The following is an 18,163-nucleotide window of genomic DNA, read 5'->3' on the forward strand; positions in this document are numbered from 1 at the left end:
AGGATGTCGCCCAATCAACTGAGCCACTCCTCAGGCTGAGCTAAATTCTAGTTATTAATGATGATGATGAAGAAGATGATGGCCTTGTGAGGAAGCTGCAAACAAATAAACAGATAAACAACTAACAAGAGGCAAATCTTGTCCTGGCTGGGTAGTTCAGTTGGTTAGAGCATCATTCCAAGACACCAAGGTTGTGGGTTCAATCCCTGGCCAGGGCACATACAAGAAGCAACCAATGAATGTATAAATAAGTGGAAGAACAAATCAGTGTTCCTCTCTCTCTCTCTCCCCCTCCTTCCTCTCTCTCTAAAATTAATCAGTACTTTTCTTTTTTCTTTTCTTTTCTTTTTTTGTAAGAGGAAAGTCTGGGACACAAACCGAATGAAGTCTTCTTACCCAGATCCAATGTTTTTAATTTTTGCATACATTTGAAAACTTTGGGAAAGTCTTCCCTTCCTGAAATATCTCCTGCAATCCTGTATTTTGACCTTTATGTTGAAGCACAAAATCTTTCATAAATTTAGATCCTGTAGTGTCTCCATTTTCATAATTCTGAGGAAGGAAGACCAATTATTATCGTTAACTGATTTCTGGTTACTAGAGATTTAAATAGCTGGGGATTTTAATTGCCTTACAGTTGAATCTATTTATTTCTTTTTATAAAATAAACTCTTTACTTTTTTGTTGTTGTTAATCCTCACCTAAGGATTCCATCAGTTGGTTGCCTCCTGTACGCACTCCTACTGGGGCTGGGGAAAGAACCTGCAAACCAGGCACATGCTCTTAACCGGGAATCAAACCCAAAACCTTTTGGTGTGAGGTCCAACGCTATACCACTGAACCACACTGGCCAGGGCAACATTTTTAATATGCCTCAGTTTATCTTTTTTTATTTTTTAAATATGTTTTTATTGATTTTTAGAGAGAGAGGAAGAGAGAGGGATAGAGAGATAGAAACATCAACGAGAGAGAAACATCATTGATCGACTGCCTTCTGCACCCCTCCTACTGGGGAAAGAGCCTGCAACCCAGCCATGTGCCCTGACTAGTAATCGAACCAGTGACCTCTTGGTTCATGGGTCAGCGATCAACCACTGAGCCACATCTGCTGGGCTATTAAGTATCTATACTAATAAAAGAATAATATGCTAATTACACCAGGAGACCTTCAGGAGACCTTCCGGACAAAGCCTGGGCTTGGCCGGCCTGTAAACCACCCCTAAACGGCCCTCAGCCCCTTGCCCAGGCCGGCCTCGCCCCCCAAAGGAACCCCCACCCTGATCCGGGACCCCCTTCAAGGCAGACTAGCCGGCTCCCACCCATGCACCAGGCCTCTATTCTATACTAATAAAAGGGTAATAGGCTACTTAGACCAGGAGACCTTTCGGGAGACCTTCCTGACATCTTTCCAGACAGAGGTCATGGTGGCAGAGCAGAGGTGGAGGTGGTTAGGGGTGATCAGGCCAGGAGGTGAGGGCAGTTGGGGGTGATCAGGCCGGCAGTGGGGGCAGTTGGGGGCGATCAGGCTGGCAAGGCGGGGCAGTTGAGGGCAAGAAGGCTGGCAGGGGGGCAACTGGAGGCAAGCAGGCTGGCAGGCAGAATGGCTAGGGGCAATCAGGCAGGCAGGCAGGCAGGTGAGCAGATAGGAGCCAGTGATCCCAAATTGCAAGAGGGATGTCTGACTGCTGGTTTAGGCCCGATCCCTACAGACATCCCCTGAGGGGTTCCAGATTGGAGAGGCTACAGGCTAGGCTGAGGGACGCCCCCCCCCCCCCGCCTCCCCGCATGAATTTCGTGCACCGGGCCACTAGTATATATATATATTTTTTGTTTGTGTTTTATTGATTTCAGAGAGGAAGAGAGAGGGAGAGATAGGAACATCAATGATGAAAACCATCAATCTACTGTCTTCTGGCCAGCAATCAAACTGGGACTTCCTGGTTCATAGGTTGATGCTCAATCACTGAGCCACACTGGCCGGGCCAGTTTATCTTTTTTAAAAATTGTATTTATTGATTTTAGAGAGAGAGGAAGGGGGAGAGAGAGGAAGGGGGAGAGAGAGGAAGGGGGAGAGAGAAACATCACGTTGTTGTTCCACTCATGGATTCATTCATTGGTTGTTTCTAGTAAGTGCCCTGATTGGGGATCAAACTTGCAACTTTGGGGTATTGGGACAACACTCTAACCAACTGAGCCAACTGGCCAGGGCCTAATCCATTTATTTTTTCATTTCACTAAGTAAATTTGATTGTATCTATAAACATGCTACACAATATAATGTATTTAAACATTTTTTCCACTTCAGGAGACATACTCTACAAATTTTTTAAAAAGTTATCTTGATTTTTAAAGTTTACATTTCCAGCTGCAAAAAAAAAAAAAAAAAAAAAAAGAAAGAAAGAAAGAAATCACATGAGTATCTGATTTTTTAATTTATGCAAGTGAAATTCAGATAACTGACCTGGTCAGTGTGTTCAGTGGTAGAGTATCAGACCTCACACCGAAGGGTCGCTGGTTAGACTTCTGGTCAAGGACACATACCTTGCCCGGCCCTGGTCGAGGCACACACAGGAGGCAATTGATGTCTCTCTCACATCCATGTTTCTCTCCCTCTCTCCCCCTTCCTCCCTTCTACTCTCTTTAAAAATCAATGGAAAAAATATCCTTGGGTGAATATTAACAAGAACAAATTCAGATAACCAAGATAGTAGTCTTTAGAAACTAACAGTCTATAGCCCAATGCTGTAATAGCACCATGTATGCCAGATAATGGCATAAGGCTCTAATAGCAAGAACAACCAAACAAACCTTTCACCAAAAGTCATTAGCTTGTTTTCTTTAACTCAAAGCAAGCTTATTACTCTTAATATTTTTATTTGGCAAGAAACATGTATAGCCCTGGCCAGTTTGGCTCAGTGGATAGAGCATTGGCCTGCGGACTGAAGGGTTCCAGGTTTGATTCCGGTCAAGGGCACATGCTCAGGTTGTGGGCTTGATCCCCTGGTTGGGGGTGGGGGGGATGCAGGAGGCAGCTGACCAATGATTCTCATCATTGATGTTTCTATTTCTCTCTCCCTCTCCCTTCCTCTCTGAAATCAGTAAAAATATATTTTTTTAAAAAAGAAACGTATAATTCTACAATGCCACAGGAGGAGAAATAAAGGAGCTCAAAACATTTTGGCCAGAAATGAATTGTGTGAAGGATGGGTGATGGGGAAGACAGAAGGCTGGGACAACAAGATGGGGAAGACAGTCGTGGAATTCTTGCAGAACCATCATTTCACGGAAGAGTTGCCCTGGACAGTGTGGCTCACTCGGTGCACCGAAAGGCTGCCAATTGATTCCAGGCTGGGGCACATCCCCAGGTTGCTTGCTCAATCCTCAGTGGGTGTGGGGGGTGCAGTTTCGCTCTCACATCTGTTTCTCTCTTTCCCTCTCCCTTCCTTTCTCTCTAAAACAAATAAAAAATAAAGAGTCCAATTCATTCTGTGATGCTCTAGAAGCCAAAACAAGGACTTAACCATTTGAAATCTACAGAAATTCCAGTTCAAATGCAGGTACTATTATCTGTCATAGGGAGTGCTCAGAATGGCATTTAACATAGAATTATGTTATCATTTGTATTTTATTTTTTATTTATTTTTTTAATATATTTTATTGATTTTTTACAGAGAGGAAGGGAGAGAGATAGAGAGTTAGAAACATCGATCAGCTGCCTCCCGCACATCTCCTACTGGGGATATGCCCGCAACCCAGGTACATGCCCTTGACCGGAATCAAACCTGGGACCTTTCAGTCCGCAGGCCGACGCTCTATCCACTGAGCCAAACCCACTGAGCCAAACCGGTTTCGGCTATCATTTGTATTTTAAATACACAAACACACACACACGTTTGGTGCTGGTTGAAGGAAGACTGCTACACGTATATGAATACGTGTACAAAACCCTCTTAAAACAATATGTAGAGCCATAACAATGGTTGCCACAGGGAGACAGGGATAGGATGGGGAATTACCCTGCTCACTTTTGTTCTGCCTGTTTTCACATAATAAAATGAAAGGGAGAGGGGTGCCCTAGCAATTTCCCTGACATCGATGGTGCTTAAGCAGACTGTCAGGCAGAGCATAAGTGCTTTAAAAGGAATTCCTACTTTGGGGAAGGACCTGATCATGGTACCACTCAGGTCCCTTTTAACCTAGAGCTGTGAAGGTAGAGACAGAAGAGCCAGGGAAAATGGGGGGGGGGGGGGTGTCTTTCTCCATTCCATTTCCTTCATGTTCCCAGAGAGAAGAGGCAGCGGTGGTTATCAGAGGCAGAGAAGCCTGAAACCCTAATTTGACTTGATGTTTTCCTATGCTTTTCTTTTTAAATATATTTTATTGATTTTTTACAGAGAGGAAGGGAGAGGGATAGAAAGTTAGAAAAATTGATGAGAAACATCGATCAGCTGCCTCCTGTACACCTCCTACCGGGGATGTGCCCGCAACCAAGGTACATGCCCTTGACTGGAATCAAACCTGGGACCTTTCAGTCTGCAGGCCAACGCTCTATCCACTGAACCAAACTGGTTAGGGCAACTGACAACTTTTTGATATACATTTTGGGTTGGTGTCTACGGACATTTAAAAACAGGTTAGTACTGAGCATAAGCTATTCAGCTATCCCCAGAAATTCTGCGTTCATCTATTATTTATATCTTACAAACGCTAAGATTAAAAAATGAAGAAAAGTTAGATATTTCAGCTTGACAGGAGGCTTGTGGACTACCAGGAACAAAATAATTTTGAGTGTAAAGTGGGGGGAAATGAGCTTCCTAATTCAGTTATATTTTATTTAAACAAGGCAAAAAATATTCCTTTGCCCCTCAGTAGTTAAAAAAAATATATAAATTATGAGAACTTATAATTTATATAGAATATTTTAGTCTTTTAATGTTATTGGAATTTTTAAAAAGTAGTGTATATATTGAGGTATTTGTCACACTTTACCCCTCATTTTAGTTTTAATATAAAAGGTGATAAATACATTAAATTACCAGTTTAAATAGCATCTTTTTATCCATGAACATCCTTGTACACATACATTTTTTAACAGGCTTTATTTTTTAAAGTAATTTTACATTTACAGAAAAATTAAGATAGTACAGAGCTGTCATGTACCTGGCATCAGTTTCACCAATTACTAACATCCTACAGTGGTATGGTGTATTTGTTATATCTCATAACCCAATACTAATACATTACCATTAACTAAAATCTGTATTTGCATTTTAATTACAATTACATAAAGTCAAAACAAAACTACTTAATTTGCTAGAAACCTACAAATTCAAATATATGCTGAAAATACATCAGAGTAATTGCCCATGCAGCTATGAGATAGGAAGTAAGAAATGTGACTAAAAGGGAATAAACAAATAAATGAAATAAGAGCTTTTCAGGAGCAGATAGCTGGTTACAAACTGAAAAGTACAATGAACTAACTCGGGCATCTAAAAAAGGGAAGAGGTTGAAGTGAGAATGACTTTAGGGTAAAGGACTGTCATACTCATTTAGCTGTTAAACCCCACAGGAAAAGGGAATGAAATTTAGGTTAGGAATTATTAGCATCTTAGTGGGAGTGTCCATTTTCCCCATCCCCCCCCCCCATGCTGCATTATCTTTAATTAAGGACAAAGACTCTTCTAATCATGTCACGTCAGCTCATTTCACCAACTGTTTGGCCGCCAGTCTCTTATCTCTCTCTTCAGCAATGGTGAGGCGAATACCCTTTCCACGGGGAAGGGAGATCCATGGTTTGTTGCCTTTGCCGATAACAAAAATATTGGAGAGCCGGGTGGCAAAGCTATTGCCAGTGGTATCTTTGACATGAACTACATCAAAAGAACCAGGGTGTTTCTCTCTGTTGGTGATCACACCAATTCTTCCCAGGTTGGCACCTCCGGTGATCATACACAGGTTACCTGTGTCAAATTTGATGAAATCGGTAATTTTGCCAGATTCCAAATCAATCTGAATGGTGTCGTTCACCTTGATGAGAGGATCAGGGTAGCGGATGGTACGAGCATCATGGGTCACCAGATGAGGGATTCCCTTTGTGCCCACAAAGATCTTCCGCACTTTGCACAGCTTGTACTTGGCCTCCTCAGGTGTTATACGATGAACAGCAAAGCGACCCTTGGTGTCATAGACCAGACGGAAATTCTCTCCTGTCTTATCAATGCTGATGACATCCATAAAGCCAGCAGGGTAGGTTATATCGGTTCGGACCTTGCCATCGATCTTAATGAACCGCTGCATGCAGATCTTCTTTACTTCATCTCCTGTTAGGGCATACTTAAGTCTGTTTCTTAAGAAAATGATGAGAGGGAGACATTCTCTCAGCTTGTGGGGACCGGTAGATGGACGAGGAGCAAATACCCCGGTCAGTTTATCCAGCATCCAATGCTTTGGAGCTGCTACACGCTTCAGGTGCTTCTTGGGACCACGAGCCATGGCTGTACTAGGCACGGAAAGAGGACTCTCTTCTTCCTTAAAAGTAAAAAAAAAAAATCACAAGGGGTCAAATATATCGTAACAGAAGGAGACTAGACTTTGGGGGGTGAGCACACAACAGAACATACAGATGATAGATTATAAAATTGTACACCTAAATGTATATAATGTTATTAACCAATGTTAACCCAATACATCCTACTACTAGGAATATATCCCAAGAAACCAGAAGCGCCAATCAGAAAGGATATATGCATCCCTATGTTCATAGCAGCACAATTTACCATAGCTAAGATTTGGAAACAGCCTAAGTGCCCATCAGCAGATGGGCGGATTAGAAAACTGTGGTACATCTACACAATGGAATACTATGCTGCGGTAAAAAAAGAAGGAACTCTTGCCTTTTGCAACAGCATGGATGGAACTGGAGAGCATTATGCTAAGTGAAATAAGCCAGTCAGAGAAGATAAATACCACATGTCACTCATTTGTGGATTATAGAGAACAACGTAGACTGATGAAAAGGGACAGATCCAAACCACAGACTGAGAAACAGCAATCAGGCTATCAATCCCCAGAAGGAAAGTAGGGGAGGGAGGGGGTAAGGGGTTAGAGATCACTCGAAGAACTTGTATACACACATATAAGCCAAACCAATGGGCATGGACAACAGGGGGATGAGAGCATGAGTGTGTGTGTGTGTGTGTGTGGGGGGAGGTTGGGGGTTAATGGGGGGGGGGGGGATGAGGACACATCTGTAATACCTTAACTAATAAAAAAAAATTGTACACCTAAAATGTATATAATGTTATTAACCAATGTTAACCCAATACATTTAATTTTTTTTAACTTTTTAAAAAAATATATTTTATTGATTTTTTGCAGAGAGGAAGGGAGAGGGATAGAGAGTTAGAAACATCGATGAGGGAGAAACATCGATCAGCTGCCTCCTGCACACCCCCTACTGGGGATGTGCCCGCAGCCAAGGTACATGCCCTTGACCGGAATCGAACCTGGGACCCTTGAGTCCGCAGGCTGATGCTCTATCCAGTGAGCCAAACTGGTTAGGGCCCAATACATTTAATTTTTAAAAAAGAGTTAAGAATCACAGAATCTAGAGTTGTAAAAGGCCTTAGATCTTTGCATCTTCTGGAAGCAACTAATGTGTTAGGAAGACTGAAGAATTTACAGTCAGACAGACCTGGGTACTTACTAGCTAGAGGACTGCATAATCTAAACCTCTCAGGTCCTCAAAGTACTCCCTATAAGAGGAGGATAAATACCTTGCAGGGAAGAGTTGGAAATCATATACATAGAACAATAACCATAGTGCCTGGAATTTAACTGACTCTCAAGCAGAAGCTATTATATATTCCAATTTCCCCACTTCACAGAGGAAGAAATGGAGGCTACTATCTCATGGAAGTTAGAGGCACACCCAGGAACATATTTAAAACCCATTTAAATGGATTTCATGTGCATATACCTAAGAGTGGAATTGGAGGCATGATTTAGGATTAATTCCTAGAAGTAGGATTGACGTATCAAAAAGTTAATAAATGTAAAGTTTTGTTAGAGATTGCCAAATTCCCCTCCAAAATGACTGAACATGTTTGCATTTCTACCAGCAATTTATGAGTGCCTCATACATTCTTTTAAAAGAGAAGTGATTTCTCTAGAGCCATGGTCAGCAAACTTCGGCTCGTGAGCCACATGGCAGCTCTTTGGCCCCTTGAGGTGGCTCTTCCACAAAATACCACATGTGGGCACACACGTACAGTGTGATTGAAACTTCGTGGCCCATGCACAGAAGTCGGTATTTTGTGGAAGAGCCACACTCAGGGGGCCAAAGAGCCGCAGTTTGCCGACCACTGCTCTAGAGCAGGGGCCCTCAAACATTTTAAACAGGGGGCCAGTTCACTGTCCCTCAGACCGTTGGAGGGCCGGACTATAGTTTAAAAAAAAACTATGAACAAATTCCTATGCACACTGCACATATCTTACTTTGAAGTAAAAAAACAAAATGGGAACAAATATAATATTTGTATTTGCATGTGGCCCGTGGGCCGTAGTTTGAGGACCCCTGCTCTAGAGTATTAAAACTTTCAAAACCATGTTGTGCAAGATGGCCCATGGAAACAGGTGTGCCTAAGGACTGGACTATTTCCACCAGCACATAATCTTCATTAGGAACAGGGTGAGGACCGAGAAACTCATTTAGTACAGAGCAGCTATTCAATTGTAAAGCCTGCTTCCTAAGAGGCTGATTCTTTATATGTGAGGAAAGATTTACTTTGTATAGAAGTGCATGGCATGGAAGAGGAGGGTGACCTAGATATGTGGCTTTGCATATACGGATCCTCATTGTGGAAGGTATAATGAAGTAAGGTTGCGTCCCCAGCATCTACCCCACTTCCCCCAACTACTCTTATTTTGTTGTTCTCACTGTCATTTCCTGTTATCCACTCCTTTCCACAAAGCCTATAACCTTTGAAAAAACATACATCAACCCCTGTGCCTAAGGTTGAGAATGTGGCTCAGGCTTCAGCCAACCAGCCCAGTTATTCCCGGATTGTTTAATGTTTCAAGTATAGACACATAGTCCCATGAGGGGAAAAATAAAAAAGAAGAAGCTGTCTAGAGAAAAAAGAAACTAGGTACCTGTGTAATTGATCCTCTCAATTAAACTAACCTTTAAGCTGTCGTACCTCTGAACTTGCAGCTGTCTGACCCAATAAATTCCATTTATTACTTAAACCAGTAAGAGCTGGATGTTTTGTGACTTGCAAACAAAAATACTCTATATAATGAGCAACGTTAGTATTACCCACAAGACATATTTCATAAGCTCATGCTATTCCCTAGGCTTTTAAAATAGATGAGTGAAAAATAGTTATCTCTATATAAAGCTTTTTCATGACAGAAAAGTTTGTTCTGCTAGTAATGGCCAATGCTACTAGTTTAAATTCTTGCCTTTTAGAATCCCAGGACATTATTGTTACCAGCTTTAAATTTCTAGTTCAAATCATAAAATTTAGATCCAAACCATTATCAAGAAATTTTAACAAGGCATAAAAAGTTTTTAGGTCAGAATAAGAGGCACATACATCTATTTTGCCACAATTAAAAAAAAAAAGTCTTCCTGTCTGTCTCAATTACAGTCACGTCTATGCTTCTCGGAGCTTCTGCTTTGTTCACGAAAAATGTTTAATTTATCCCGTTATAGACTGTGTAGTGTGGGTTATCAGGAACTGTAAAGAGCCTGCAAGTGGACAAGTTAGCCTCACTCACAGCAACAGCAACATCCAGAACAGCAGTATTTCCTTGCACTGGTTACTGGAGTCCCTGCAACCACAGGGCAATGGGAAAAGAGTAAGGGAACGCTTGCAGGTGAAGTGGGTGGCATTACCCCAGGGGAAACTTCAGCTCAGGAAACCCAAATCTTTTATAATGGGCAGTAGAGGCATGACTTTGCTTTGTTTACTATACAAACAACTGACACCTTGTGTTATTAACAAAAACAAACAAACAAAAAAAGACTTCACTTTTCTAAGACAGGAAATCCAGGAAGGACCCTACCCAGTTCTAAAAGGATTTTAGCTTAAGCCATCACCATCATCAATACCATCAGAATTGGATTAACATTTATGGACTTGCTTGGGGAGCAAATAATACAATTTGGCACATTTTATATATATATAAATATATATGTATTATATATATATATATATTTTATATAGATATAAATATATATATATTTTAGATTCAGAATTCTGCTTCTATGTGTGGGAATGGGTGGGGAGAAGGAAGAGTAGGTGAGTGTTGATGGTGGGACTGTGCCAGCTTGTCCACTCTGCCTTCCATCACAACCCACTGACCTTTCCCCTCTTTCCAAGGGCTTTTCCTTCCTAACCATATTCTCCTTGGAAGGAATTGCAATAAACAGTTTTTTCCCCATCTCATATTCTCAGAATATTTTAGTATGTAGAGAAGTTTTAGCACCCTTTATGGTTAGCCACCCTGGATACCTACCTGATGGGCTCATCCCTTAATCTGGCCCTAATCACTGCCATTATAGTAAACAGGAGATATATACTGAGTAGATATTGAATCTTTGGCACTTTTAAGTGATGATCTAAGAAATAAAGGAAATTAGAAAGGGTATCCATATTTTGTGCTAGGTGTTGTGCTAGCTGTCTTAGTACATTTTTTCATTTAGCCATTATAGCACTTTGTTAACTAAGGTCCAGGGTGATAAAGTAACATGTACCATGGTGATAAGTAACAGAACCAGGTTGAAAATTCTAGCTGCATTTGACATCAAAATCCAAGGTGAGTTCAGAAAATTCATCTTGGATTTCAAGAAGACTGTAACTCAGGGAAAAAAAGCTCTGTGTAATGAGAAAGAGTGCTCATACATGCTAAGTATTAAATGTGATTACAGACAATGAGTGCTGCAGGAAAATATCCTTAGTTAAAATAATTACTGCCATACTCTAGAGCAGCGGTTCTCAACCTGGGGGTTGCGACCCCTTTGGCGGTCGAACGACCCTTTCACAGGGGTCGCCTAAGACCATCCTGCATATTAGATATTTACATTACGATTCATAACAGTAGCAACATTAGTTATGAAGTAGCAATGAAAATAATTTTATGGTTGGGTCACAACATGAGGAACTGTATTTAAAGGGCAACAAAGTTGAGAACCACTGCTCTATAGTTTTATGAAACCCACTGTTCCATGTACTAGAATGGATCAAGAATCATGTTTAAGGAAAAATTTTAGCAGAGCCTATAGATGGGTAACAGTCCTACAGATTACTTGGCTTTAACTTAAGTCTTGGAATTCTACTATCTTGCTTTCTTCTTTGGAGAAAAAAAACTTAAGCCCTCAGATTAAAACCTCCTCAGCCTTTCTGAGCTACCTACCCCCAAACAGCTGCATCTGCACCCATTCTCTTTCTTTTTTAAAAATATCTTTTTATTGATTTCAGAGAGGAAGGGAGAGGAAGAGAGAGAGAGACACCAATGATGAGAGAGAATCATTGGCTGCCTCCTGCACGCCCCCCATGGGGGATCGAGTCCGCAATCTGGGCATGTGCCCTTGACTGGAATCGAACCCAGGACCCTTCAGTTCACAGGCCGATGCTCTGCCCACTGAGCCATTCCAGCCAGGGCTTTTTCTTTTTTTTTAAAAAAAATATTTTTTGTTGATTTCAGAGAGGAAGGAAGAGGGAAACATCAATGATGAGAATCGTTGATTGGCTGCCTCCTGCATGCCCCTCACTGGGGATGAAGCCCACAACCCAGACATGTGCCCTTGACTGGAACTGAACCTGGGACCTTTCAGTCCGCAGGCGGACACTCTATCCACTAAGCCAAACCAGCTAAGGCTGCAGCTATTCTTGACTCCTTGTCTCTGCTAGGGGGTGGACAAGACACCCTCCCCTATCTAAAGCTGATTTTTATACCTATACCCTCCTTCCTTTTCAGATCTGGACTCCAAGTATGCTGCTCAGATGGTGTTTGTTTGTTTTTTAATATATTCTTATTGACTTCAGAGAGGAAGAGAAAGGGAGAGACAGAAATATCAATGATGAGAGAGAATCATTGATTGGCTGCCTCCTGCATGCCCCCTACTGGGATCGGGCCTGCAACCGAAGTACGTGCCCTTGACCAGAATCGAACCCGGGACCCTTCAGTCTGCAGGCCCATGTTCTATCCACTGAGCCAAACTGGCTAAGGCCAGATGGTGTTTTTAACCCTTAAGTTTCTATGCCTACCAGCATTTAAGCATGCCCCAGGCTTTGCCTTCTTAAAAGACTCTTCCTTCATTCTATATACAGAGGTGGGCAAAAGTAGGTGTGCAGTTGTTCTAAAGGGAAGAAGACATGCAGGTTAACAGCTTCATTAATAAATAATAGCACAAGAATAAATTGTTTCGTGTACTCACAACTATAAACTTTTTTTTTGCCAACCCTGTATTTTTCTAGATGTTCCCTCCTTCCTTCATAACCAAGTGGTTTTATTTTGAGGAACCGTCCGAATTCATTTCACATTAATGTGTTGACTCACAGCTGAAACCGGTTTGGCTCAGTGGATAGAGCGTCGGCCTGCGGACTGAGGGGTCCCGGGTTCGATTCCGGTCAAGGGCATGTACCTGGGTTGCGGGCACATGACCGGTGGGGGATGTGCAGGAGGCAGCTGGTCGATGTTTCTCTCCCATCGATGTTTCTGGCTCTCTATATATCTCCCTTTCTCTCTGTAAAAACTCAATAAAATATATTTAAAAAAAAAAATGTGTTCACTCACTACAATCTGGTCAACAGAGTAATGTGGGCCAAAGTCGCACCCCATTTCCTCCTTCATAAAACGGGGATAACAAGTACCTGCCGCATAAGGTGTGGGGCGCAACGGGTTGTTATTATATATAAAGCAGTTAGGCCCTTGTCTGGCAGATACCATGCACTGTGTTAACGATTAGTACCATTATAAACTTTTTTTTTTTAAATCCTCACCCGAGGATATTTTCCCATTGATTTTCAGAGCAAGTGGAAAGGAGAGGAAAAGAGAAATACCGATGTGAGAGAAATACACGGAAGGTTGCCTCCGGCATGCGCCGGGGCCGGGGAGGAGCCTGCCGCCGAGGCACACGCCCTAGGCCGGAAGCCAACCCGGACCCTTTAGTCCGCAGGCCGCGCCACGAGCCAAGCCGGCTAGGGCCTAAGCATTATTTTTTAATTACACGCCGTCAAATGTAAGAATAAGACAACCGACACAGCCGTTGTAAAGTAAAAACACGTTCCGGTAAATCAAATGGTTGTACACTCCGTCAGGCACGGCTCTTACTCTGTTGTATTCCCAGAACGTGGCGCAAGGCCTCACGTGCACGAAATACTCCATATCCGTCTATGTGTCTATCTACTTAATGTCTATCTTAACGAATAAACACTTGGTAACCAATAGAACTAAAATTCTATCTTCAAAAGAACTGGATCAATATGCAGGCCCGCCATATTTTTAAAGTTCTTTTAAACTTAGCGTCCTTTTTCCTCAGAATTCACTACGAATCACATACGCAGGCAGCTGGAGGCTTTTAACCCAAGAATAGACCAAAAATGCCTGTTTACTCGGTAAATGGTTTGTTAGTAGTAAAAAATAATAAAAAGTACACGCTGTTAATTTTACCTAGTAAAAACGAAATGAAGTTTAAGAAAGTAGTCACCGGCCGCGCCTCGGTCTCCGTCGCAATGGTCTCTCGCGCAATGGTGTCTGACGCTCTGACCCCACGCTCCCTTGCGCACGTACAGCTCCGCCTCCTGCGCATGCCCACTTCTGCGCACACTCGCCTTCTGCGCATGCCCACTTCTGCGCCCGCCCGCCTTCTGCGCATGCCCACTTCCTCCCGGCCGAGGGCGGGCGCAGCGCGCACGTTCGCGTCCGGGTCAACAGGTCAACGCGCGTGACTGGCGCCGCCGTAAATGGCGCTGGTGGCGGGAAAGTTGAGTGCCTGGTTCGCCGAGCATTCGGGGCGATGTGTAGTGACTTCCACAGGGCGGAGTCTGGGACGGAGGTGAGAGTCGTTTGGGTGGGAGCGAGAGGAAAAGTGGACAGGGAGGACTGGCGGATGAGGGAGGCCGGAAGCCGGGAAGGTCGGGAGTGCGGCTCGGGGCCGGGGACGCACTGGGCCTAGAGTCCCGCCACCTGTGTACCCCATCCCACCTTTGCACCCGCCCACCTGTGTTCCCCACCTGTGCACCTGCCCACCTGAGCACCCCACCTGTGCACCCGCCTGCCCGTGCACCTGGAGCCAGGCCCTGTCACGCGGAGTCTCCCCAGACGGGCGGTCTGAAGCGCAGGCTCGGACCCGGAGGAAGTCGCTCCCGTAGATCCGAGACATGCGTGCACAGATGGGGGTCAAACTGGTGTCTGCTCTCTGGGATTATGGCTCAAATCTGCCACAATCTAAGGAGGCGGTCCCTGGGCGAGAGGAACTCCGAGAAGGGAGGCGTCGCCCGTGGGAGCCGCTTCTCTGGAACAGGCGGTGTTTGAACCGTCCGTCGCCCTCGCCACCCCAGGTTACATTTCCAGCCTAAGTAACTCCAGAGCCACAGGCGATTGGATGCCCTGCAAGAATTTGTTTAGGAATTGAACCAAGTGTCAGACATTCACTCTATGTCACCCACTGGTTAAGGAATAGGAGTCAGGAACAGAAGAAACAACTTGTGCCATTGAAGAACTAGGAGAGAGGTTGGCTCAAACACTACAGTGTGTGTGGGGGTCATGCTGTCCGGAGGAGGGGGACGAGCTGGGAGGAGCAGAGGCCTGAGCGGCTCCTGGAAGGACCGTTTGGAGTCGGCTCGGCATTCACATGGCTCGCTCAGGGGGCCCGCAGGCAGCGTGCGGAGCTAAGCCCTGACTGCGAGCAGGTGGGAGGCGAGCGCTGGGGAAGGGGGAGGTGCGCCAGGAAGGGTCTGTTATGTGGGCGAGGGAAGGAGGTGTTAGGCACCTAGGATGCCAGGTTCTCCATCTCAGCGTCACAGAAGTGCGCAGGGAACTCAGTACAGACCAAGCAGAGTTTATTGGAAAGAGCTTGTGCAGCCTGGCCAGGGTGATTCAGGGTTAGAGCGTCAGCTGGCACACTGCACGGTCTCGGGTTCGATTTCCGGCCCTGGTTGGGGCGCCTTCCCTCTCCTTCCTCCCTTTCTCTCTCCTTGCCTTCCACACTCTATTAAGACATCAGTGGAAAACATCCTCAGGTGAGGATTAACAAAAGAAAAGAAAAAAGACCTTGTGCACAAGGGAGTCGACCAGAAGAGGGAAGCCGAGCTCCCCAAGGGGTCCTTGTGGGTGTCCTGTAGAGGGGCCTTGGCAGGTGTGTAGGGCTTGGGAAAGAGGATGCAGGTCTTCGTCATCAGGCCATGGTTGATCCCGGGGTGGTCATAGGGCCTGTACAATAATGCTTGCACAAATATTCCGGTTACCATTAAATGGACAAAACAGCTCTAGCAGAACATGTTTCTGGAAAGGATGTCATCATCATACATTCTTTCCTTTAAGAATGTGGTTAAGTTCCTTTAACTACGGACTTTTACTGAAAGCCCAAAGCCATCGTCAGGCCTCTAGATGGAGTTCTTCTGGTCACGATGGAGTCCATTACGATCCCATACTGTTTCAGAAGACCAGTTAGCAAAGAGTAACATTTAGGCTTTGCAGGTCAAGCGGTTTCTGTCACAACTTTTATTTTCGGTTTGGCCTGCTGGCCCTGGGTTGCCAGCCCTTGCTCCTTAAGAGCAGACCCACTGGTTGATATAAGAACCACTACAGTCACAGCCTTACTTGTTTAAATGATCATTTGACACCAGGTTAAACTGAGATGACTTGCAGTCAGAACAAGCCTAGCTAATCCAGAAAACGGGAGCCCAGCGCAGCCAAATCACTGAACAAAGAATTTAGCCTCATATCCTGTGCCTGCCTTGCCTGTCTGCAGATCCTAAGCCAGACTGCCTTGCTTATGTTACTTGGAGTGGCGTGGAGGGGAGAAGATAGGCAGCTGGGCAGTGGGTGCTCCGCTCTTCTCTCCCCTTTTGTTAAAACCAGTAAGCAAGCCGCTTTTCCGTGAAGTGCTTGCTGTTTGGATGGTGTTTTCTTTCTGTGCACATTAGTCTATTTTAGGGATTCTCCTTGGAGGCAAAGTCAGAAATTATCCCAAGGAACTGAAATAAGCTACTTTAAAATTTTAATCCACTAGAATTACCACCTTAATAAATGGTTAACCTTTCCCACATCTTGTGAATCGTAGGGAAAAGACATTTCATACGGGCTCATCCAGGAAAACAAAGTTGCAAAGACTGTTTTCATGGATCCTAGGGATGCAGTTTATGGTAGGCCAAATAGAGAGTAGAAAACCTTGTAAAATAAGCCCCTGAAATAAGGAAGACAAGCATTTGAATATGATTTACAATAGAATAATCCATTTTTACCTTGCTTTTGTGCCATAGCAATGGAATTTTTGCATTTATATCCTTCTGAGAGTATAGAAAAGATTCACAGCCCTGTCTGAAGTGGCTCAGTGGACAGAGCGTTGGCCCACAGACCAAAAGGTCACAGGTTTGATTCCAGGTCAAGGGCATATACCTGGGTTGCAGGTTCATTCCTCGGCCCCAGTCAGGGTACATGCGGGAGGCAACCAGTTATTGCGTCTTTCTCACATCAGTGTTTCTCTTTTTCCCCCTTCCTTCCTCCCTCCCTCCCACTCTCTAAAAAAATTAATGGGAAAAATATCCTCGGGTGAGGATGAACAAACAAAAAAGAAAGGAAAAGATTCACAGCGATTTTGGTATTATCCAACCAATGGCTTCAGTTACACAGAGTTGTTAAATAGTGTTGTATTTTACATTGTCAAATATGGTAACATGCCTTGAGTTTTAAAATAATTGATAATAGCCCTGGCTGGGTAGGTCAGTTGGTTGGAGCGGTGTTCCGTACACCGAAAAGTTGCTGGTAATCTCTGTCGTGGTGCCTATGGGAGGCAACTGATCAATGTTACTCTCAAAAATCAAGCCCAGTCACAAGATTCCTTGTCAGGGCACATGTCCAGGTTGCGGGCTTGATCCCCAGTGTGGGGCATGCAGGAGGCAGCTGATCAATGATTCTTTCATCATTGATATTTCTATCTCTCCCTCTCTGAAATCAATAAAAAATATTTTTAAAAAATCAATATACATGTCATCGGATGAGGATTAAAAAAATAACTGATGATAAAAAGTTGAAGGTGTTCAGTTTTGGTTGCCACACACAAAATTTTGTCTGCTTTTTTCTTTAATTAACTTTGTTATAATTGTTCTATTATGTTTATTATTATTTAAAAACATTTTTATTGATTTCAGAGAGGAAGGGAGAGGAGAGATAAAAACATCAATGATGAGAGAACCATTTATCAGCTTCCTCCTGCACACCTCACACTGGAGATCAAGCCCACAACCTGGGCATGTGCCCTGACCAGGAATTGAACCATGACCTCCAGGTTCATAGGCCAATGCTTAACCACTGAGCAACACCAGCCGGGCTATATTTATTATTAAAGTAGTACGTGTCTATCACAGAAAATTCCAGTTCTGAAGGGTAAAGTAGGAAACTTACCGACTCCAAGTATCATCTCCCAAAGTGAATTTGTACATCCAGAAATTTTCTAATGTCCTTATTTTGGAGGCTGAGTGAGACAATGCTGGACTAGAGAAGTTCAGAGACCTGGATTCTCATCTTGGCTCTGCCAGTGGACAAGCTTCGTGATTTTGGATAAGTTATTTTACCTGGGCTGCTACCTTTGTACGCTGAGGGTAGTGGGCAATGATTTCTCAGATCCCTTTTAGTTCTGCCTCTAGGAGGTGGGTTTTACTATTTGTATCCTTTCACCAGGCATAGTTTTCTCTGCATAGTAAACACTTGATAAATATTTGTTAATAATAATGACTGGTTGTTGCTATTTTTTTCTTAGGAAAGGTACAGGGAGGCCTTTCCCCCAGAAGCAAATATTAAAAAGACAAGTATTTAGTATTTATTAAGTAATAATATTTTGGTTTTGTGTGATAGACTTTTAGAACATCTGTCCCCTTCTCTCTTTGCTTCCCTTCTTATCTAGAATAGAGTCGGCGCTCCAACATTACCG

General features: G+C 43.6%; 2 protein-coding genes across 4 annotated transcripts in view; one reads left to right on the forward strand and one right to left on the reverse strand.

Moving 5' to 3' along the window:
- Positions 1 to 4,916: 4,916 nt before the first annotated feature.
- Positions 4,917 to 13,789, reverse strand: LOC308527459 (small ribosomal subunit protein eS4-like). Of its 3 annotated transcripts, XM_081102784.1 has the most exons (3): positions 13,684 to 13,772; positions 9,787 to 9,840; positions 4,917 to 6,531 (listed from the first exon to the last, which is right to left on the reverse strand). In XM_081102784.1, the coding sequence occupies exon 3, from the start codon at positions 6,493 to 6,495 to the stop codon at positions 5,704 to 5,706; it is 792 nt and encodes a 263-aa protein (XP_080958910.1). In that variant the 5' UTR covers positions 6,496 to 6,531; positions 9,787 to 9,840; positions 13,684 to 13,772; the 3' UTR covers positions 4,917 to 5,703. The 3 variants fall into 3 exon arrangements, with proteins under 3 accessions (XP_080958910.1, XP_080958908.1, XP_080958909.1); XM_081102782.1 differs by lacking the exon at positions 9,787 to 9,840 and having other exon boundaries at positions 13,684 to 13,789; XM_081102783.1 differs by lacking the exon at positions 9,787 to 9,840 and having other exon boundaries at positions 13,721 to 13,766.
- A 240-nt stretch (positions 13,790 to 14,029) lies between these two features.
- The window catches only part of XRCC2 (X-ray repair cross complementing 2), a gene marked incomplete at both ends in the record, with an annotated part of 32,480 nt that continues 28,346 nt past the window's right edge, over positions 14,030 to 18,163 (forward strand). The window contains one exon of the mRNA XM_081101730.1: positions 14,030 to 14,068. Coding sequence (XP_080957856.1) covers positions 14,030 to 14,068 — 39 coding nt within the window. The remainder of the gene's footprint in view (positions 14,069 to 18,163) is intronic.

Source organism: Myotis nattereri (genome assembly GCF_964212035.1).
Source record: "Myotis nattereri genome assembly, chromosome: 11".
In the NCBI taxonomy this organism is placed as follows: domain Eukaryota; kingdom Metazoa; phylum Chordata; class Mammalia; order Chiroptera; family Vespertilionidae; genus Myotis; species Myotis nattereri.